At 42.0% G+C, this 22,952-nt stretch overlaps 1 protein-coding gene across 2 annotated transcripts in view; it reads left to right on the forward strand.

Moving 5' to 3' along the window:
- Positions 1 to 143: 143 nt before the first annotated feature.
- Positions 144 to 22,952, forward strand: part of ATPAF1 (ATP synthase mitochondrial F1 complex assembly factor 1) — a 27,888-nt gene continuing 5,079 nt past the window's right edge. Inside the window, exons 1-8 of one of the 2 annotated variants that reach the window (XM_030870051.3) lie at positions 148 to 596; positions 5,379 to 5,487; positions 8,566 to 8,616; positions 9,366 to 9,428; positions 12,372 to 12,422; positions 13,617 to 13,664; positions 17,442 to 17,537; positions 19,228 to 19,335. In XM_030870051.3, coding sequence (XP_030725911.1) covers positions 271 to 596; positions 5,379 to 5,487; positions 8,566 to 8,616; positions 9,366 to 9,428; positions 12,372 to 12,422; positions 13,617 to 13,664; positions 17,442 to 17,537; positions 19,228 to 19,335 — 852 coding nt within the window. In that variant the 5' untranslated portion in view covers positions 148 to 270. Of the gene's footprint in view, positions 597 to 5,378; positions 5,488 to 8,565; positions 8,617 to 9,365; positions 9,429 to 12,371; positions 12,423 to 13,616; positions 13,665 to 17,441; positions 17,538 to 19,227; positions 19,336 to 22,952 lie in introns of both variants that reach the window. The other variant, XM_060305866.2, reaches the window with a different exon arrangement.

A 22,952-nucleotide genomic window follows, 5' to 3' on the forward strand; every position in this document is an offset into this window, starting at 1 on the left:
CTAAAGAGTTTAAAAGGGAGCAAGCTCGGTGAGGACCAGTAGGTCCGAGCAGCTTTCAAGAGGCGACTTAACCCGCAAGGGCTGCTGGTCGCAGGCTCGGCGAGAAGGCTGGGCGGGGGCGCTAAAGCTGCAGAGCACGCGGCGCGCGGGCAGGGCCCGGGGCAGGAGCGGCGAACCCCCTGCCTCCCACCGCGCCCTTCACCGGCTCCCGGAACCTTGAGTGCGCGGAACCTCGCTGCTGGAGCGCGGGCGCGGCGGACCCGGAGGGCAATGGAGCGGGCGCGCGGGCCGCGGGCCGAGGCCGAAGTGCCCGGGGAGGAGGAGGAGGCGGGGGCAGCCATGGCTGCCGTGGTGGCGGCAGCGGGTGGCGCGGGCCCGGCCGTCCTGCAGGTGGCCGGTCTCTACCGCGGCCTGTGCGCGGTGCGCAGCCGCGCCCTGGGCCTGGGGCTCGTGTCACCCGCGCAGCTGCGCGTGTTCCCGGTGCGCCGCGGCTCGGGCCGGCCCGCGGGGGGCGTCGAAGGCAGCGGGGTCGGGAAAGAGATCGAGGCTAACCCCTTCTACGACCGCTACCGCGACAAGATCCAGCAGCTGCGCAGGTGCGGACCCGGCCGGCGGCGGGCGGCGGGCAGGGAGGAGGGGCGGCGCTCGGCCCGCGCTCCTGGTGTATCTGTATCTGGCGCTCTCAGCCCTTCCAGCAGCCCTGCTAGAGGATCACTGGCACTGTCCCCACTCTACAGATGGTTATCTAGGCTCAGAGAGGCTTGGTCACTTGCCTAAGATCACACAGCTAGTGTGAGAGCCGGGAGTCTCTGCGAAGCCCCAGTTGTCTTTCTGTCTGCTTTAGTTCTCAAAACGCTGAGGTCGACTCTTACGACAGCCCTTAAGAGGCAGGCAACTCCGAGAAACCTGTACTCATTATCGAAATGGGAAAAATGGAGCCTTCCAGAGAAGGGACTTGACTTGCTCAAGGTCACCTATTGAGGCAGCTGAGCCTTGTCCTAGGACTCGGGTTCCCAGGCTTCTAGCTGAGGACCCTGACTGTAAGGAAAGGAGATTGGGTGGGGGCAGGGCATCAAAGATTAATAGTGTTACAGTTGGCTCTCAGTTGAACTCTCTCATTAAGATGAGAAAACTGAGGATCAGAGAGAGTAAGAGGCCTGCCAAAGGTCACACAGCTGGTTGGGATTTCTCTGACTTGGAATCCGGGGTTCCTAACACTACCCTTCACCTTCCAGAGAGAAGGACCTGGAGAGTAGAGGAGGTTGAGGTGGGTATAAGGGGGCCTTGGAGGGTCCAAAGAGTTGAACTGGGAAGAGCTGAAAGAGATCAAAAGGGAAAATCGAAGGGACTTGGGAGAGAATCTGGCAGGGTGGGCACAGTTGTCTTAGGAAAGGAAACCTAAGACTGATGCTGTAACTTCTTTGAGTTCTAGCTCATCTCTACTTCCACAGCCTTAATTTACTCTGTCATCTTCACCCAGAATATTGCAGTCATCCTCTAACTCAGCGGTCCCCAACCATTTTGGCACCAGGGACCGGCTTTGTGGAAGACAGTTTTTCCACAGACTGCCGTGGTGGGGGGCGGGTTATGATTTCGGGATGGTTCAAGTACGTTACATTTAATGTGCACTTTATTTCTATTATTGTTACATTGTAATATATAGTGAAATAATTATACAACTCACCATAATGCAGAACCAGTGGGAGCCCTGAGCTTGTTTTCACTTGCCACTCACTGATAGGGTTTTTTTGTTTTGGTTTGGTTTGGTTTGATTTTTTTTGCGGTACGCGGGCCTCTCACTGTTGTGGCCTCTCCCGTTGCGGAGCACAGGCTCCGGACGCTCAGGCTCAGCGGCCATGGCTCACGGGCCCAGCCGCTCCGCGGCATGTGGGATCTTCCCGGACCGGGGCACGAACGCGTGTCCCCTGCGTCGGCAGGCGGACTCTCAACCACTGCGCCACCAGGGAAGCCCCAAGACATTTATTTATTTGGTCACACTGTGCAGCATGTGGGACCTTAGTTCCCCAACCAGGGATTGAACCTGTGCCCCCTGCATTGGGAGCGTGGAGTCTTAGCCACTGGACCGCCAGGGAAGTCCCTACTGATAGGGTTTTGACAGGAGTCTGCAAGCAATTGATTTATTATGGTCTCTGTGCAGTCAAACCTCTCTGCTAATGATACTCTGTATTTGCAGCCACTCCCCAGCGCTAGCATCAGCGCCTCACCTCCACCTCAGATTATCAGGCATTAGATTCTCATAAGGAGCGCACAACCTAGATCCCTCACGCGCGCAGTTCACAGTAGGGTTTGCACTCCTATGAGAGTGATGCTGCCGCTGATCTGACAGGGGGCGGAGCTCAGGCAGTAATGCGAGGGATGGAGAGTGGCTGTAAATACAGAATGAAACTTCGCTCGCTTGCCCGCTGCTGGCCTCCTGCTATGTGGCCCAGTTCCTAACAGGCCACGGAATGGTACCGGTCCGTGGCCCGGGGCTTGGGGACCCCTGCTCTAACTAGTCTTCCTCACTTCTGGTCTTAGACCCATCTACCCTCAGTCCATGTCACTGCTACTATAATGATCTTTCTTTGAAAGAATGACAGAATAAATGAATGAGGATTTTTGCTCTCCTTCAACAGCATTCAGATATACTCAAGTATTTGTCATCTTAAAAACCTTTTCTTGACCTACATTCCCCTTCAGCCTTTTCTCACTGATCCCTTTCACAGACAAGCATCTCAGAAGAGTGGTCTACTAATATTCTGAGTACTTCACAGCTCCTGTTCATTCTTATTCATAACAAATGAATGACTGGTTTTACTTTCCTTCCCCACTAGATCATTCCTGTGTCAGTGTTTACACATACTACTGCTGTCTCCTAAAGAGTGGCTTTCCAAGGCCACTCCATATCCTTAGTGTTCCATGCAAGGCCCTTGTGCTCTAGTACCTGCCAGTCTCCCTAGCTTTATCTAATACCAAAACTTCCTTTTAGCTCTATGGCCCAGCGCAAAGGAATAAAGGACTGACGTTGGGGGCAGGTGTTCCAGGTATGGGGAGCAACAGAGCCTGAAACGACCTTAGCCATTTGGGAATATCTGAGCAAATTTTCATCTTAATACCTGTAGCACTCTCATGTACTTATTTACATGTCCTTCTGTCCTACTAGATAGTAAGCTCCTTGAGGTAGGGACTCTTTCTTATTTATTTCTGTATCTCTGAAGCCCAGCAAGTCAACCAACAGGCGAGAGACAACAAGTCAAGTTTGTTGAATGAGTGAAAGGGAGAGAGGAAGGAATAAGTTCTAGAAGAAGTTGAGTGAGATGGGAGGGAAAACTGCGGCTACAAAAGGGAAAAGAACATGAGGTAGAGGAAAAGGGAGGTATGCAGTGAAAGCAGGGCCAAGAAAGGATCAGTAGAACCTGGGCCAAGTCATCGAGGAAAGAGGCAAGACAGAGCTTCACCGTGAGGCCCAAGACCAACAGGTAGGCTATCGTGAGATATTTTAAAAGGAATTATAGTCCTGATTGGTTAGTGCTGTAGCATACTCACTAAAACCTGGGCTCTTGGAGCACTTATAACCCCAGTTCAGTGTGAGCCAACAGCAAGACTAGGCTGTGTGCCCTGCTGACCCCACTCCAGTCCAGTACCTGGGTTTTTGCATCACACTCTACACTGGTGAGAGCTTTAGGCCCACTGTATCTAGCGTGTGCATAAACGAACATGCCCAGAGAGCAGGTCCACAGTAAGGAATGATTTACAAATCATGTATATGAAGAGAGGCTGAAAAAACTGAAGAAATTCAACCTAGAGAAGAGAAACTTAGGAGGTGACATAAGAGCAATTTTCAGGTACTCATAAAAAGAACTAGACATTTTCTCTTGTTCCTGGGGGAGTGAAAGATGCAGAGAGGTAGACTTAGACTCAAAATGTTTTAGTAATGAAAGATGTCCAGGGTGAGAGTACACAGGGCTCCACTGCCTGGGCCACCCCTCACCATCTCCATCTGCTCACTGGCAACACTAACCTAGGCCCTGGTACTTGCAGCCCTGGCCAGGCAGGTGCCACACCCTACCAGGTGAGGCCCTTGGTGCAGCTCTTCATCGAGGAGGAGCTGGCCTTCTCCGGAAGGAAGGACGATCTATCCAAGTACATGGCAGTGAAGGGAGTGGTGTTCGACAACACCTCCAGAAAGGAGTTACATGGAGGACGAGCGCCTTCCATTGCCTTGACCAAGAAGGACCAGAGGGGTAACCAGGATGCCCTTGGAGCCTGCAGACGTCACCCATGACACTACAGGTCTCATGGCCTGGGAGCTGGAGCCCCTGGATGACATCTTCACCAAAGTGTACACAGCCAAATATTGTCAGCTACACAGCCTGAAGCATTCTTAACAGATGGCAGCCCCAACCCGGACTTGACGCCTGAAGACCAGCCCCATTTTGACATAAGGACAAATTCTGATGATCCATCAACTGGAGCAGGTTCTTTGGAGAGAGGGTCAGGGAGAACTCAGGTGCTAAATCTGCAAAAGAGGCTGCCTGAAGCCTCTGAGTTGCTGGGATCTGAATAAATAGAGATTTGCCCTAGTCGGGGAGGGAAGGGACATGTCTAAGAATTAGATGTGTTCCAGTAAGAGCTGGACACCTGGGATTCCTGCCTGAGGATTCTTGCATCTAACCCAGCAAGATGACCACAAAGTACCTTTCCTATCTTAAGGATTTAAATTCCAAATACCCAGAGTGTAAGTACCTGAGGGAGCAAGCCCTGTGTCACCCTAGGGAATATCCTGCAGGAGAAAAATGTTACACAGGCCCCTTGAGGAGTAATAACAGTTGAATAAGTGGATTTCTCTTTCCACTTTCTTGATTTGTAGGCCTGTGCTCAGGCCTAACTAAATTAAGACAAATCCTTCAGCCTCTGACTGTGTCCTCTCTCTGTGAAAGTGGAACATGGTGCTTTGTTATTTCAAAATGCAGAAAGGCGGGCTTCCCTGGTGGCGCAGTGGTTAAGAATCCGTCTGCCAGTGCAGGGGACACGGGTTCAAGCCCTGGTCCAGGAAGATCCCACATGCTGCAAAGCAGCTAAGCCCGTGCGCCACAACTACTGAGCCTGCACTCTAGAGCCCATGAGCCGCAACTACTGAGCCCGCGTGCCAAAACTACTGAAGCCCGCGCACCTAGAGCCTGTGCTCTGCAGCAAGAGAAGCCACCCCAATGAGAAGCCCGCACACCACAACGAAGAGTAGCCCCTGCTCTCCACAACTAGAGACAAGCCCGCGTGCAGCAACGAAGACCCAACGCAGCCAAAAATAAATTAAATAAATAAATTTATTTAAGAAAGAAAGGCCCAGGTTGTTTATCCTTTGGTTTACCTTTGATCAGGTCTGACCCAACTGCTTTTGAGTCCCGACTGGAGAAGTGCAGTGAGTTTCGGAAGCAGCCAGTGGGGCACTCCAAGCAAGGTGACTTTATCAAATGTGTGGAACAGAAGGTAAGACCTACCCCTTTGGGTGTTGTTGGCTCACCAGTGCTCTACATCCCCACCCCTGACCCTTATCCTGGGAGTGGGCTCATTGAGGGGATCAGCTCCATCCGTAAATGGTATACTGCTCCTTCTGGCAAGGTACTGTAGTCATGGTGGAGATATAAGGGGATGAAAAGGGTAATCTCTGCTCCCAGGGGGTATAGTCGAGTGGTCAAGGCACACATGTAGGGATCAGGGAGGGAAAAAGTGCTTAATACATGTTAGCTCTTATTACCCTTAAACAAGAATCAGAGCTGGGGAAAAGCATGTTGAAAGCTGTGTCTAGTCAGCCCTCCCTATCTGCAGGTTCTGCATCCACAGATTTTGCATCTGTGGATCCAGCCAACAGCTGATAGAAAGTATTCAGGGGAAAAAAAAACTGTAGAAAGTTCCAAAAAGCAACACTTGAGTTTACCACTTACAGGTAGCTATTTACATAGCATTTATTGTATTTACAACTATTTACATAGAATTTACATTGTATTAGGTATTATAAGTATGATGATTTAAAGTGTATGGGAAGATGTGCGTAGGTTATATGCAAATACTACACCATTTTATATAAGAGGCTTGAGCACCTACAGATTCTGGTGTCTTCAGGTGTCCTGGAACCAATCCCTGACTGATACCAGGGGACAATTGTATAGGAAGATTAATGCAGTGCTTCTCAAACTTTTTGACCATAACCCACGGTAAGAAATATATTTTACATTGCAATTCATTACACATATATGTATATAATTATAACTGAAACAAATGCTTACTTTTACTATTGATACATGCAATGCACTCTTATTATTATTTTCATCTTTTAAAAAACTTTGGCTACAGTCCACTAAATTGATTTCACAACCTATGATTTGAAAAATACTAATCTAAGGTGGTGTACAGAACAAATTGGAGGGGGGAGAGGCAAAGCCAGGGAGAATATATCCAGGTGTGGGCTGCAGGGGCCTGAAATAAGGTAGTTACAGTGGAAAATTGGGGTTCTACATTGTAAAAGGAGAGATGTTTATTTTACTTGGAAAATAACTTTTTTTGCCTTGGGTATCCTAAATTTTAAGAGAATCCACTCAGTCTTTTAATAACTGGTTGAGTTAATTAGAATAAGAATAGTTAATGGGTTAATCATTACAAGGTTGGGGAGAAATTCAACCTGTGATAAACGTAGTTTACAATTTTATATGAACAAATAACTTTCTACTACAAATATTTTATCAAATGTAATTTCCTTTAGCAAACATAGTGTCAAGATTACAAATAAATAGCTATGGGAAATATTACTGTATTATAAACTTTCAATATTATCTGGGAAGGCTTTTTGAAACAAGACTTAGAAATTCAGCTTTACGATGACAAGAGCAGAATAAGTAAAGATTTAATTTAAATTATGGCAACTCTTAGGTAAATATTCACTTACTGTCTTTCTTATCTAGCTAGAGGAAGGCTAATAGCTAATGGCTACATTTCTAAAGCCTTTTCTTTACTTTGAGTCATTGGTTCCCTACCACGTGATACCCAACATCCCCTTTTTATAATAAATTGTATTTAATTCTCTCTAATTCTACCCTGAAATGAAATGTAGACAATATAACCCACCTACACACATAATTTCAGGGGGAAAAATAAATATAATGCCTTAGCTGTAATAAAGGGAAGTATTTTTTAAATAAAATACAGATTTCAGCATGTAAGTTCTTGGGCACAACTATGCTGTGAGACCTAGTACAGTCATCAGGTTCTTTCACCTCTGTATGGAATCACCATGAATACGTAAGCAACAAATGCAAACTGGTACGGGATGTTGGTAATTATAAAAACTCCCAAACCATAAGCAGTGTTGTTATCAGTGACCCTCATGAGATTCCACAATGTACAGTCTTTTCTGAAGTTACATAGTAGTTGCATTTCTGAAAAATTCAGTATTGAATAAAAAAGGAGAAAGAAAGAGAACGGAAAGGAAGGAGGGAGGGAGGAAGGAGGGAGGGAGGAAGGAGGGAGGGAGGAAGGAGGGAAGGTCTGGCTAGAATTGGAAAGTTGTGTGGGATGAGGGAAAATACATTATGTAGAACTCATCTGCAAAATTGCAGCTCATTTAGCGCCACTGCCTCGCCCATAAATGCAGGTGAAACCATCCAGTCAATTATTGTGATAACAAAACAACAGGTCCCCATAGGTTTCCAAAGCATCTGTAGTAGACATGCTTTAAATGTTTCATTAATTGCTCTTGAGACTTTGGGCACATAGGGTGTATCCAGCAGGTTTTTCTACAGCACGCTTTTGTCTAGTTTGTGGGTACTGGTTCTACCGACATCATTTATGAAAGGTTTGGATTCATTAAAGCACAGAGTAATGAAAAACAGGGTTTAATGCAGAAAGTATGTTTCAGCTTCAGAATCCCAGGTGTGGATTGCACTCCTCTCTGAAAGGCACAGAAATTGAATGGAAAACTCAGAACAACACATCCCTACTGTCAGAAACAACTCAAAATTGTATTTCCTGGCCGTGACCTTTATCTGAGAGTGGGCTAGGAGAGAAAATAATCACTTTCAGTTGTTCCTGGCCTTTTTTGAGGGGGAGTCTAATTTGAGGGAGGGAATACTAAGATGGAGTACTAGAAAAGACTCAATAGTCTGCTGAGGTTGCCTGACTTCAGAAATGCTGTCACAGATAAGAAGCAGCTTGGAAAATACATCATTCCATTCTTACCTCCTCTGTGGCTCACTGGGAAAGAGAGCACAGGAAACCCGAGTAGGCTTGTTCTGAGAAGGATTCCCTCATCCATGGTGGCAGGGATATAATGGACTCTCAGTACCAGTAGATGGTGTTTACTAACAAAGAACTCCTTTCTCATCTCTGTATCTCAGAATCAGTCAAAGAAAAGTTGTCTCACAAACAGTAACTCTTAGAACAGTATGTACAGTTACTGTATAGAGTGGAGAGAAGGTGCAACATTACTAAATGAGTTATTGGGCACCTCACCTAGGGAGGGTGGTCTTCTTCTTAAAAGTATAGATTAATATCCTGTCCCACTGTATATTTCAGACAGACACATTGGGGAAACAGCGTATGAGCAGAGGATTCACCAAGGACAAGGTAGGTTTTTAATTAAATATCCAAGCGTAAATTCATATGGAGCATCTATAATAAGAGGCTGCAAGTTTGAACATATTTACTGTGGTTCAGTGATTTTGTGATTTTCTAACTGTGGAGATGAGAGATATTTCTACGAATTTTTGTTATGACCTTGATATGACTCCTAGTATAGTGTGGGTCCTGGGGCTGCTAGAGGAAATGTGAAGGAAATGTAGTATACTACTTACTACTTTCTATAGGAAGTAGATTTTTTTTTTTTGGCCACGCTGCGCAGCATGTGGGATCTTAGTTCTCCAACCAGGGATTGAACCCGTGCCCCCTGTGGTGGAAATGTGGAGTCATAACTACTGGACCGCCAGGGAAGTCCCAGGAAGTAGTTTTAAAAAATCAAATAAAAACATGTTTACTCTGTCATTTAACTTGCAAATAAGGAGCCACTTCTGGCAGAATAGCAGTTAAAGGTAACAACCGAACTTTCTCCTCTTAGGAGCTGCAAAGTGCTGCAACACTTATTAGTGAGCGTGAAACATTTGGGAAGTACCAGTAGATATCCCCTGAAAATAGAACTGTGAAACCTGCCCTGGGGGCTCCCTTTTCTGAGCATGTGGGTTTTCTTATACTCATTCTCCACTTATTGAAGATCTGCTGTACTGTCCTCCCATGTTGCTTCCCACAAGGCTTACAGATAGAGTTAAACTGTTTTATTTTTTTAATTGTGGGTGTTAATTGCCTTTTATTTTCTCTTTCAGACCCTCAGTTCAATCTTTAACATTGAGATGGTGAAAGACAAAACTGCAGAAGAAATAAAACAGGTAATGAATGAAAATGAGTTGTCATACTTTATGAAAATGTGTGCTCTGTGAACCAAATCTGAAAGTAGAAAGGAGCATACATTTCCTGACACCTCTTTCTAGCCAAAATGAAAGGCAATCATTGAAAACAAAAGTGATGAATTACATGAAAAATAGTGCATACAAAAACTTGGTCTCACTCCTATATATCTAATCAACTGACATTTCCCCTTTCTTTTTCATTCCTGTTGTCCACATCTTATTTAAAATCATCACTCCTCTATGCCTGGATGACTACCTTTCTAAATAGGTTTCCCTGCTCTTATTTCTCCCACCCCCTCTCCCCCTATCATATCCTCACCAGTTCAATCCTCCTAAAGTTCTACTTCGCATAGTGTATTGGTTTAGAACACAGACTCTAGGACCAAGCTGCCAGTTTTAAGTCCTAGCTCTGCCACTTACTAGCAGAATGACTTCGGTAAGTTAGTTAACTTTTGGGGGCCTCAGATTCCCTATCTGTAAAGTGGACATAATAATAGTACTTACCTCATGGAGTTATTTGGGGAATTAAATGAGTTAATATTTATAAAGTACTTGGAACAGTGCCTGGCACAGAATAAGTGCTATATTTGTGTTTTTAAATAAATAAATAAAAATAAATATTATGTTAGTAACCTGCTCTCAAATATTCAGTGACTTCCCATATTCCTTTGCTTGACATTCAGAGTCCTCCATTATTTTAGGACCTTCTGCAGGAAGCTTCCTGGACACCTTCAAACCACGTGTGATCTATTCCGCTTGTTTGGTCATTCCATATACCAGGCATTCCATATTGCTTGAATTAGCATTTGTAAATGCTATTTACATTTTCACATCTGATTCTTTTCTCTTTAATTAGAATATAATAAGCTATTTATTGGCATTCCTTATAGTTCCATGAATTATATTTTAGGTATCTTGAGAGAATCAAAATAATAATAAAAGCAGTATACTACGTGTCAGGTACTGTACTTAGTGCTTTATATACACTATTTCATTGTATTGTCATGACCCCCTTATAAAGTAGGTGCTATTATTCCCAATTTACAGCTGGGAAACTGTAACTTAAAGACATGAAGCAACTTAGTGGCAGAGCTAGGACTCAAACCCTTGTCTGTTTGACTCTACATCAAATTCCCCTACGGGAAGCTGTGCCAATTGCTGTGGGTGTCCTTGAACGCTGTGTCATTGATTTCAGCAGACAGTTATTAAATGTCAGCCTCTGTGCCAGGCATAGAAATAAATGAGAGAATCCCCAGCTCTCAAGGGGTTTCAGCCTAGTGGAAAGACAGAAAAACAAAAAGAAAACAGTGCAGAGTTCTAACTTCTGTTAATAGAGGCTTAATGCAAAGTCTCCAGGAGACCTCAAACTGCCTTTGGGAAGAAGTGCCAATAGAAAGTGGACACCAGGCATGTCCTTTATGGGGGAGAGAAGCCAGGCCCAGGAGGCCTGATAATCATATGACAAATATCATTTAGACCTATATTTTTAGATACAAATTTGTGTTCATTAATATAATTTTGAGTAACCAGGTCAACTATGTTAGGGAACGTCTGTCAGTCTCATAAATTCAGTGTGGATTCATAAACTATCTTCTAATACAAATTAAATAAAAATAAGCTGGATATGCTGTCCTTAAAATGAGGAGACAGGGCTTCCCTGGTGGCGCAGTGGTTGAGAGTCCGCCTGCCGATGCAGCGGACACGGGTTTGTGCCCCGGTCCGGGAAGATCCCACATGCCGCAGAGCAGCTGGGCCCGTGAGCCATGGCCACTGAGCCTGCGCGTCCGGAGCCTGTGCTCCACAATGGGAGAGGCCACAACAGTGAGAGGCCCATGTACCGCAAAAAAAAAAAAAAAAAAAAAAAAATGAGACAGTGTTTTGACATGCAAAAAAAAAAGGAAAAAAAGAAAAGCAACCTTACTGCATTGATAGAGTAAGGTCCTAGGAGGTAATAGTCCTTCTGTGCTTTGTGTTGGTGAGATCACACTTTGATTAGTATCTTCAGTTGCCCCCTCCCCCCCCATTTTCATGGGAATGTTGACAAAGCAGAGCAGCTCTAAAGGAAGGTGACCCAGTCTTCAACACCAGCTCCCTCAGGTGTCACCTTGGCTATGATGCCTTCCCCAACCACTATGCCTTTGCTACTGCTTGTCATTCTCTGCTTAGAATGTGTCTCTTATCTTCTCTCCTACCTGTTTTTCTTCCCAGACTCCCTGTTCACCTGGCTAACTCCTGATCATTCTTCAGGATACAGCTCAAGTGTCCCTTCCTCTGCCACTTGTTCCCTAACTTGGATTAAGTGCCTCTTTTTTGCCCTCGGAGCACCTTGGCTTTGGTTTGCATTGTAATTCTGTTGTGCTAAGCACAAACATTATTTCAGTAGTCTTCACGGTAATCCTCTAAGGTTAATATTACTATTTTATTGATGAGTATATTGATATAATTTAGGGATTTCCAGTAGTTTTCCCAAAGTAGCAGAGCCAGCAAATGATAAGAGCTGGGATTTGCGTCCAGATCTGCCTGACTTCAGACCCTGGGTTCCGAATGACTGATCCTGGCTCTCTGAGAGGGCCCACAGTTGGCCGGACAGTGCGGGTTTTGGGAGAGAAGAGAGAACGTATGATAAAAAAAAAAGCTTGTCTATTACACACAAGGCACACCTTGGGAGAAGTGATTAACAAGGTCTCAGAATCCGTTTCTCTGATAGGAATTTGTTATTAAGAGTTACAGTTTGATCATCTAGAAGAGTAGGTTGTATTAAATCTTTTTTGTAATCATGTACTAGTAATAAAAGTATTACGTTGGGTTTTCCTCCCTGTTATCAAATAGCATATTACTCTGAGCAATGAAAGCTGTCACCACGTCTTGGTACAGGTTGAAAAGGTTACTGATGGTCACAGACACTCTCTCTTTTTTGTACAGATTTGGCAGCAGTATTTTGCAGCAAAAGATACAGTCTATGCAGTTATTCCTGTAAGTAGTTTGTAGGGGAAAATGAGAGTGTTATAACATGAAGGTCAGGGCTCTAACCTTAGCAGGCCAGTTGCTTTTACTTTTCCTATGTTTATTGCCTCTTGAGAACTTACATTTATAGCTCTGAGGGTTTTTATTATACCCTGAGCACCAAAGATTGGGAGCTCCATATGGTATATTTATGGCTTTTGTTTTTCATCTTTCTGGTTTAGAAATGTCTCTTTGAGTCAAGTCTCTGACAAGGGAGTATGGTGTAAGTTTATGTTGCTGAGCAATTTCCAAGTGTCTTTTATTTCTTTTTGGTGTTTTCCAGCCAAGCTGTTGGAATTTAGGACAGGGCCTCTGGCCTAGCTTTCTTCCCTTCCTGTCTATGAGTGACCTGTACCTGAGCTGACTTGGAGCTTCCTCCTAGTCTTTTTCTGGCATTTCCCCTTAGCAAGGGGCTTTTTTTTTTTTCCTTTCTCAAAATTGCTTTCTTGGAGATAGTAACGGGCCACTGCTTGACCATTAAGATCTGTGACTGGGAAGGAAGGCTGCCGACTTCTTCTGGTTTATGTCCTGCTGCCTTCTACCAGAAGAAAGCATTTAATGTACTGGGTTATCAGCTAGTTCTTTAATTGTTCTTCTCTGAAGAGGAAGTAGCTTTAGGTTAAGTTTATATCAAGCACCCAAATATATACTGAGCTTACACGTGTAAGTTTAAGGAGGAAAACTTACAGATGGAAAAATAAAGCCAGGCCTTTTGGTTGTTGTGAGAGTATTGCTATCTTTTATTTTCTTTTAAGAAAATAAAAAGATCTTTTACATATATACCCTTTCCTTTCATGAGTGCAACATTCAGAAGGCTCGGCACTTTTCATGATATTTTAGGTCTCCAATGCTGACTCATTGTTTGAACAGGCCTTCTTAGCTCTCCCTGGACAAACTCAGTGACCTGTTGTCTCTGACACTGGGCAGAGTCCCCTGAAGAGTTAGAGCATTTGCAGTATCCACTCTTCACACAGAATTCTGATATTGAACAGGAAAGCGTACCTCTACTTTTTCCTCTTTGTTGTAAGAGGGATTTGTAGATGATGGAACTTGGGGTTGTTTTAGTTGTATTTTAGTTCTAGAGTTCAGTCTTGGTGAATTTAAATGTGATTGTGGCCTTTTATGTTTTCTTGTTTTTGAATTTTATTCTTTTCTAACCTACAGAAAGAGAAGTTTGATTTGATCTGGAACCGAGCTCAGTCCTGTCCAACAGTAAGTGTCCAGTGACCATATGAGGATTCCTTATCAGTGCTGCCAGACAAGGATGTTTCCTAACCAATCTCTTCATGCTCCATACCATCTCACATGTTATAGTTATTTAACAAAGATGCTCACATATTGATTGTACTGATAAGTAAGATTTTTAGCCTTATGAAATCATGTGGGTTTGGCCCAATGAGCCTGTGGCTGTTCAGCTCTCTGAAACGTCTCAGCCCTTTCTGATGTGGATCTTTATTTATTAATAGAAGTGAATGTTGGAAGCAATACCTGAGACCTTAATCTTTTCAGCCTCCTTTAAGTTTCTCTTTTATTGGCAGTTTCTTTTCAGCTTTGGCCATGCTATTTTGATTATATATACCTAAAAGGAATTATGAAATTGTTGCTGGGGTATTGAGCTGCCAGAAGACCTAAGAGAAAGGGAATAGGTGAGATGGATCAGCTGACTTGGTGTCTATACTAATTTCTAAGATTCTCAAAAAATGCTTCTAAACATTGCTGAGAGAAAATAAAAAACATCTAAGTAAATGGAGAGATATACTGTGTTGGATGACTCAATATTGTTGTCATTTCTCTCCAAAGTGATCTCTAGATAAAATATAATACCAATCAAAATCCTAATAGGCCTTTTTTTTCTTTTTTTTTAATTGACAAGCCAATTTTAAAAACTTATTTGGATATCCAAAGGACCTAGAATAACAAAACAGTTTTGAAAAAGAAGAACAAATTTAGAGAACTTACATTACCTGATTTCAAGACTATGTTTTCATAAAGCTACAGTAGTGAAGACAGTGTGGTACCAGCATAAAGACAGACAAATAGATCAATGGAACAAAATAGAGAATTCAGAAGTAAACCAGCGTATGCATGGTCAGTTGTTTTTCAGCAAAGGTGCCAAGGTAATTAAATAGAGAAAGGATAATCTTTTCAACACATGTCCAACAAATTGTGCAAAACAATTTGAGTATCCATACGCAAAAAAATGAACCTCTACTCTTACCTCACACAGTATCCAAAAATTAACTCAAGATCTAGAAAAAGGGCTTCCCTTGTGGCACAGTGGTTGAGAGTCCGCCTGCCGATGTAGGGGACACGGGTTCATGCCCCGGTCCGGGAAGATCTCACATGCCGCAGAGATGCTGGGCCCGTGAGCCATGGCCGCTGAGCCTGCGCGTCCGGAGCCTGTGCTCTGCAACAGGAGAGGCCACAACAGTGAGAGGCCCACGTACCGCCAAAAAAAAAAAATGATCTAGAAAAAAAAAATCTTAGATTGAATCTTAGTGACCTGGGCTTGGCAGAGATTTAAGTATCGATACCTCACAAAAAGCACAAAACCATAAAAGAAAAAATCAATAAATGAGATTTCATCAAAATTAAAATTTTCTCTTTGTATACCCATGTTCATAACAGCATTAGTCACAGTAGCCAAAGGGTAGAAGCAACACAAGTGTCCACTGATAGATGAATGGTTAAATAAAATGTGATACATACATGCAGTAGAACATTATTCAGCCTTATAAAGGAAGGAAATTCTGACACATGCTGCAACATTCATGAACCTTAAAGACATTACGCTAAGTGAAATAAGCCAGTCACAAAAGGACAAATACTGTATGATTCCACTTATATGAGGTACCTAGAATAGATTCATATACAGAAAGAAGGACAGTGGTTGCCAGGGGATGAGCGGAAAGCAGGGTGGGGAGTTACTGTTTAACGGGTATGGGGTTTCAGTTTGGGAAGATGAAAAAAGTTCTGGAGATGGATGGTGGTGAAGGTTTCACAGCATTGTGAATGTACTTAATGCCACTGAATTGTGCACTTTAAATGGTTAAAATGGTAACTGTTATGTCTATTTTACCACAATAAAAAAAATTTTAAATTTCTACTTTTCAAAAGACATTGTTGTGAAAATGAAAAGGTAAGCCACGGACTGGGAGAAAATAGTTGCAAACATATATTGACAAGTGACTTGTATATAGAATATACTAAAAACTCTTACAACTTTATAAGAGGACAAGCAACCCAATTTAAAAATGAGCAAAAGAGTCAGACAATTCACCAGTGAAGTGCAATGGAAGTTATAAGATGTTCAACATCATTTGTCATAATGGGAATGCAAATTAAAACCACAGTGAGATACCACTAAGATGACTAAAATTAAAAAGATTGACCATCCCAAATGTTGGTGAGGATATGGGGCAGCTGGAACTCTAATATATTGCTGGTAATAATGTAAAATGGTACAACCACTTTAGAAAAGAGTCTGGCAGTTTCTTTAAAAGTTAAGCATATACCTGCCATAAGACCCAGCCATTCTACTCCTAGATATTTTCCCAAGGGAACTGAAAGCATATGTCCGTTCAATGACGTGTATACAAGTGTTCATAGCAACTTTATTTGTAATAACCAAATACTGAAGATACCCAACTCTATCACAGGTGAAAGAATAAAGAAATTGTGTGTGTGTGTACATATACATCATATACAATACATATATAATGGAGTAAGATTCAGCAATAAGAAGGAATGAACTATTGATATATGCACCAACATGGATAGATCACAAAACAATTGTGCTGAGTGAAAGAAGCCAGACCAAAAAGAAGTATAGATTCTGTGGTTTCATTTATATGAAATTCTAGAAAATGAAGAGTGACCAGTAGTGACAGAAACCAAGTCAGTAGCTGCTTAAGAGCAGTGGGAGAGAGGGAGATATGAATTACAAAGGAATTTTTAGAGATGATAGATATGTTCATTGCTTTGGTTGTGGTAATGGTTTCACTGTATACATATGTCACAACGATTCTAATTGTACGCTTTAAATATATGCAACTTATAGTTCAAGTATACCTTAATAAAGCTTTAAAAAAAAATGTTTACCCATTAGGCACTGAGGTTATCTCATGTAATAATAATAAAACAGAGCCTTGGTGGTTAGCAGTAAGGAGACAATTCCATGACTAATGCATATTGGACTGATTATACTTTGTTTTGTTCTGGCACCATTCTCTTCACCACTCCTCCCCAATTCATCTTGAGCATAAAACTAATTATTTCTTGGTGTTTAGAGACATGCTTCAGTATCAGCCTCAGATAGTAGAATATGAAGTGATTACAATAATTGTGACAAAAATTAATGCAGCAGCATTAGAAAGTTTAGAAATTGAAAAAGACCCAAAAGTTCATCAAAAGAAGGATAGATAAAATTGTGGTAAATTTCTGTAGTCAAATTCCATATAACAGTGAAAATAATGAATTAGAAGTTATACTTATCAACATGAGTAAATCTCAGAAGTATGATGTGAAGTAAAAAAAAGCGAGTTGCAAAAGTATACATATAACCATTGTAAAGCAATTATGCTCCAATAAAGATGTTAAAAAAAAGTATACATATAGTTTGATACGATTTAATTTTTTAAACATGCAAACAGTACTGTTTCTTGTTTATGGATGTATACCTATACATTAAAAGTATAAAAACCTGAAAGGGAATGACAGACACCAAATGCAGTTTACCTGTTATACTGGAATGGAATTAGAATGGGTTTACAGAGAGAGCTTCAACTGGATCTCTAATGCCTTCTTTCTTAGGTGGGTTGGGAAGTGCATGAGTGTTTGTTACATTATCACATACATATGAATTTCATAATTTAAAAAAAGTTTTAAAACCCAAACTTTGAAGAAATGGAGTGAATGACACAGGTGGTTGGACATAGAGCAAATGATTTTATTTATTCATCTGTCTCCTCATGTATTTGTTTCCCACAGTTTCTTTGTGCACTGCCAAGAAGGGAAGGTTATGAGTTTTTTGTCGGGCAGTGGACAGGTACTGAACTCCATTTCACTGCACTTATAAATATTCAGGTAGGTGGCCTGTGCTCAGCCCCTAGATGAAGGAGGCCTACCCCTCTGTGTTATTATGAGCCCTTGCTGAGGCTTGAGGACGCATAATATGTACTAACTACCAGCAGGATTTGCTGTAGCACTGATGAATTGTCATACTTTTTTGGGCTAGCTTTTTAGGCCCCGCTCACTACCTAGAAATTGAAAAGATCCCAAAACATGTTCTCTGACTATTGCTGGCTCTCTGCTCTCTTCCCCATATGTCTATAACATTTACTGCATGTACCTCGCTTAACAAACATGGGTGAGTGGTGATGGTTATCTTTATAACCTTAAGGTAGGCTCTTTGTCTTACGTGTGTTTTATTAACCAGGTCAGCACTTTCTAAGGTGCTAGATGCATAGTTTTCATTTCACAGATGTCGTTTTGTTTGCTTCCCTCCTTCCTTTTTCTTTGTTTTACTCCCAAGTATTAGATGAAGAAGTTTGATCCAAAGCATTTGAAGCTTTTAAAATAAAAGTATTTTAAATGAGATCATCACTAGGATTGACATTCTATATTTGGAGGCTGCATCTGGCAAAAACAAGAATGTATTATAGTGGCTTTGAAGTTGGGGTAAAGGGAGCACAAAACAGAATGAGAATTTGCTCATGACTGTAGCCCTTGTGATTATATCCAAAAGTTATATTGTGTTTGTTTTTTTTAAAAAAAAAAAAAAGTAGAAAGAAAAGAAAAATAAATAGTGGGCTCAGAGAAGTTAGTTCACAGTGCTGGTAAGTGGTAGAGCTGGGGTTGCTTGACTCCAGGTTATTGACTCCAAAGTCTATGAACTTAACCATTATGCTGTTGTGTTGGAAACTACGCTAGGACTGCCTTCGTGAAGCTCATATACAAGTATAGGAAAAAGATCCAGAAACATAATTATGACCAAAATGATGTGTATTTGAAGTACGTTCGAGAGAACTGAGGCTGAACTATTATTAAGAGTACCCTAGCAATAATTAGGTATTGATAATTAAAAGGACTTTTGCTGAAATTTTAAAGATGAAACCCAGAGATCTTTTGAATGTATAGTTGTTTCCTTCTATACTATATGAGGGCTTAGGCTTTGAACCCAGCCTCTCTTCCTAGTCTGGAGTGAGGTCTAGTCACCACTGCCCTGTCCCTTCTTCATGAAATTATGATGTTCCCATTCTTCTTTGCCCCCTTCCTCCCACCCAGATTATATTTTAAAACTGCACATTACAAATCTGGCCCATGTGCAAACTCTCCAGCTGTTTGCTACAGCTTAAAAGAGCTTAGTCCTCAGAGCCAGCCAAGGGGAGTAGATTTCAACTGTGAAATGCACTAGTCCATAAAGGCGGCAATTACACAGGCATATTGCTTTATTTAGGACTTGATCTGGTAGCTGCTTGTGCCGTTTTGTTTTTAAATATATGGCCGTGATGAAGGATTCACTGCCTACTGTAAACATTTTCCGGGAGAAAAGCCAAACCTTTTTCAATTGAAGACACAAATAACACTGTGCAAGCTGTCAGTTTCGATGTGCCTTGGCAGACCTGGCCACCGCCACGTGCTAGTCCTCCGACTCACCAGCCACCCAAGGGGCTGTTAAGAGCCAGAATTCCCTCCAGACTCTCTGTTGCTGTGAAGTCGCAGTTTTGTTGTGGTGGCACCTTACTGAGCCTTGATTAAGTGTTCCTCCTTACAGACCCGAGGGGAAGCTGCAGCCAGCCAGCTGATTTTGTATCACTACCCTGAACTTAAGGAAGAAAAGGGCATAGTGCTGATGACAGCAGAAATGGATTCCACGTTTCTGGTAAGAATCAACTTTTACCTTTTTGGATTTACCTGGTGACCCTGAAGGTATTCAGATACAGTTATATGGTATCTGCACTTGTTACCTTTCTAAAATCCAGTAATTCTGCCTCCAAGACACATCTGACCCTAGGGGTTTCAGGCAAGAGACTATGGACAAGTAAATTGGCTTCTTAAATGTAGGGAAGAGTTCAAAGTCTAGAATAGTTCTTAATCTTTTATCTTCCTCCACACTGTTCACATGTACAGCATTCATCATACATAGTGAATTTCCTTCCTCCTTTTCCCATTTGCTGGGATAGAGCATTGACCATATGCCCGTAGGTAATGGTGTCTGTTGTGTTTGTTCTTTACATATCCAGGGCCAGGAGCAGTTTTATGATTACTGTTCAGCCTGTTCGTCTAGTCCTTGCTCATTTCAGTCTCATTTATCTGGCAGGGTTTAAGTTCAGGATGTCCTCAAGACAGTGGGCACGTTAGTGCCTCTTCCTCCTGAGGTTCTTTTTTACAACACCCACTTATTTTTCCTCTGTCTCTTAATCAGCTGCATACAAGAAAGGGAAAAGTTATGCTACTCAGCTAGTATCTCATAGTAGCAGTAAGTCCCAAGTCTAGGACATAATTGAGACTCTCCTTCCTTGTCTGTTATTCCTGTAACTGTTCAGTCCCATTTCTCCCATTCTTCCTTCTACCCATCACACTCAACTGGAAGTCACCCAAAATCCTACCCAGAAGAATGGAGTTGCCATTAACTGAGACAGACAAGACTGCAGGCGGAAGAGGTTTGGGAGGAAGATCAGGAGCTCAGTTTTCAACACGTTAAATCTGAGACGCCTGTTAGATATCCAAGTAGTAGGCAGTTAGATACATGAGCTTGGAGTTCAGGGGAGAGGTCCAAGCTAGAGAGAGAAAAATGAGAGTAGTCAGCATACAGGTTGTTATTTAAAGCCATGAGACTGAATGAAATCACCAAGGAAGTTAATTAAGGTAGAAAAGAGAAGAGGTCTAAGAACTGAGCCCTGGAGTGATGAGGAAGCATCAGCGAAGAAGATTAAAAAGGAAGAGTCAGTGAGACAGGAGGAAAACTAAGATGGTAGAAGCCCCTGGAAGCTAAGATAAAATGTTTCAAGGAACAAGGGTGCTCAACTAGCCAAATCTCACTTGCTGGTAGGGCAAATGAGATGAGGACTGAGAATTTACTAGATTTCACAACATGGAAGTCATTGGGGACCTTTATAAGGGCAGTTTCAAAGGAGTGGTAGGACAGAAGCATGATTGGAGTACATTTAAGAAAGAATGGGAAGAGAAAGAGTAAGCATAAACACATCTTTCAAGGGATGTTTTTGAGAAGGGAAGGAGAGAATAGGGGAAGAAGTGGGGATGAGAGTGTTTTTTTGGTTTTGTTTTAAATGAGAGAAATAACATTATATGTATAGGCTGATGGAAAGATCCAGTAGAGAGGGAAATATTGATAATGGACAAGAAGGAGGCTGGAGAGTTGTTGAAGTGGTGAAGTTTTTGAGTGGGGTGAGTCTTGGGAATGAGGGGTTGATCTTTGCCAGAAACGTAACAACAGGAGAGAAGCCAGGATATAATGACACAAATACAGTTAAATGAATAGAGGTGGTGGTAGCTTGTAAGAAGTTCTCTTCAGATTGCTTAGTGAAAAGAAAGATCGTCAGCTGAGAGTGAGGATGGAAGAATAGGTGTTGGACTTTTGGGTGGAAAAGAGAAAGTGTGAAATTGTTGTCTAGGACAGGCCCATGAGTTGAGAATGTGTTCTACATCTTTAAGTAGTTGAGGAAACAAACAACTAAAAAAGAATAATATTTCATGGCCTGTGAAAAGTATATGAAATTCAAATTTCAGTGTCTGTAGATAAAATTTTATTGGAACACAGCCATGTTTATCATTTACATGTTATCTATGGCTGCTTTACCTCTACAACAGAGTTGAGTAGCTGCAACAGAGACTGTAGGGCCGTAGAGCCTAAAATATTAACAGTGTCTCCCTTTCCAGAAAGTGTTTGTTGACGTGTGATCTAGGAAAATGGAAGAGAGAATGGGTGTGCGGGTACAAGCACAGAGAGGGAGGACCGAGAGTTGGATTTAACTAGGGTTATGGTTTAGCCAAGTGATGTAATGAAGCAAGATAGGGACCAGGAATTTAAAAGTGAATGCAAAGGAATGATTGTAATTATTGACAATGGAGTGCAAGTTGGATAAAGAGGGAAGTGGAAACATGAGAAAGGTTAGAGACAGAACTGCGAGTCCTACTTGAGTTAAAGGATTTTTTAATTTGGGAGTGAGTGTTAAATATAGGAAATAGTAGACAAAGTACGGATGTTTCAAATTGAGATTTGGAGGGGATATAGTTATCAATAATGATAAAGTTTAAAATTTGACCACAGGAGTGAGTGACATAGAGATTATACTGCATTTTCTGATCTTCAGCAAAGCATAATATCTAACTGTATTAGAAGTGGACTCTAGAGGTCAGAGGAGACGCTTTCTGTTTTAGCATTTATACCCCCTCACCCTAGTAGTCTCAGACCCATAATTATTAAAATTTGCTTCCTAGCCTTATATTTAACATCATACCAGACAACACACCTTTGCCTTGTATAAGTCAACTTCACTGTGAGTTTCTAATGTAGTACAGAATTAGACATGTTAGAATTTAGTGTAGAGATACACGATTCAGAGATGGGAAACCTAGAAATGTAATATAAATATATGATCCCCTGCACACTCATGCATGAGTTTGCAGTTTAGGCATAGTGTTTCCAAATACAGTAAAGCAAATGAATAGAAATACCTGGAAACTAGAGGTTTCTTCTGAACTGATTAACTTTAATGATGAAAATTTAGTATAGTATTAGAAAGCCTTATTTGTGTCCACATGTGTGTTAACAGATGATTTCATTGGAATGTAGTAAGTGCTAGGAGAGAGACATGCACAGCATTGGGGGAGGGGGCAGGGGGAGCGTTCCTGGCCCAGAAGGAGGAAGAAGCCTTCCTAGAGATGACACCTGAGCTGAACCTCAAAGATTAGCAGGAGTTTAGCAGGGTAAAGTGGGGAGGGGGAGGGGAATGTTCCAGGTGGTGGAAATAGAAAACATAAATGCTAGGAGGCATAAAATGACTTGGGGTATTACAAGCAGTTTGCTGTCACTGGTATATTAAAAAAGGAGGTTTGGTGGGTTGTGTTTAAAGGATCAGCTTTATCCTGTGGGCACAAAAAGATCATTAAAGGGTTTTGAATGGGGGTTGACCCATAAAGAGTTGGATTTTAAGACCATTAACCTTAAGTATTTGCTTCCTAAATATTTTTTAGTTCTAGCCTGGTCAGTGTGATCATTTAAAATGCAGTTGCAATAGTCTGGGCAAGAAGTAGTAAAGACCTAAACTAGAGCAGTGGTAGTAGGGATGGAGGAGAGAGAATGTCTCCAGAAATATATAGGGAATAAAATGGGCAAGACTCGGTAATTTGATTGTAGCTATTAAGATTGAAAAGAGGGAGGAATCAGGTTTGTTAATAAACCTCCTTGTTGAGCAACATAGGGAATTAATATGTTTATCTTCTTGGGTCTTGGAAAGGGAAGAGACTACTGTTTCA

The sequence above is a fragment of the Globicephala melas genome, chromosome 1 (assembly GCF_963455315.2).
Source record: "Globicephala melas chromosome 1, mGloMel1.2, whole genome shotgun sequence".
NCBI classification, from domain to species: Eukaryota; Metazoa; Chordata; class Mammalia; order Artiodactyla; family Delphinidae; genus Globicephala; species Globicephala melas.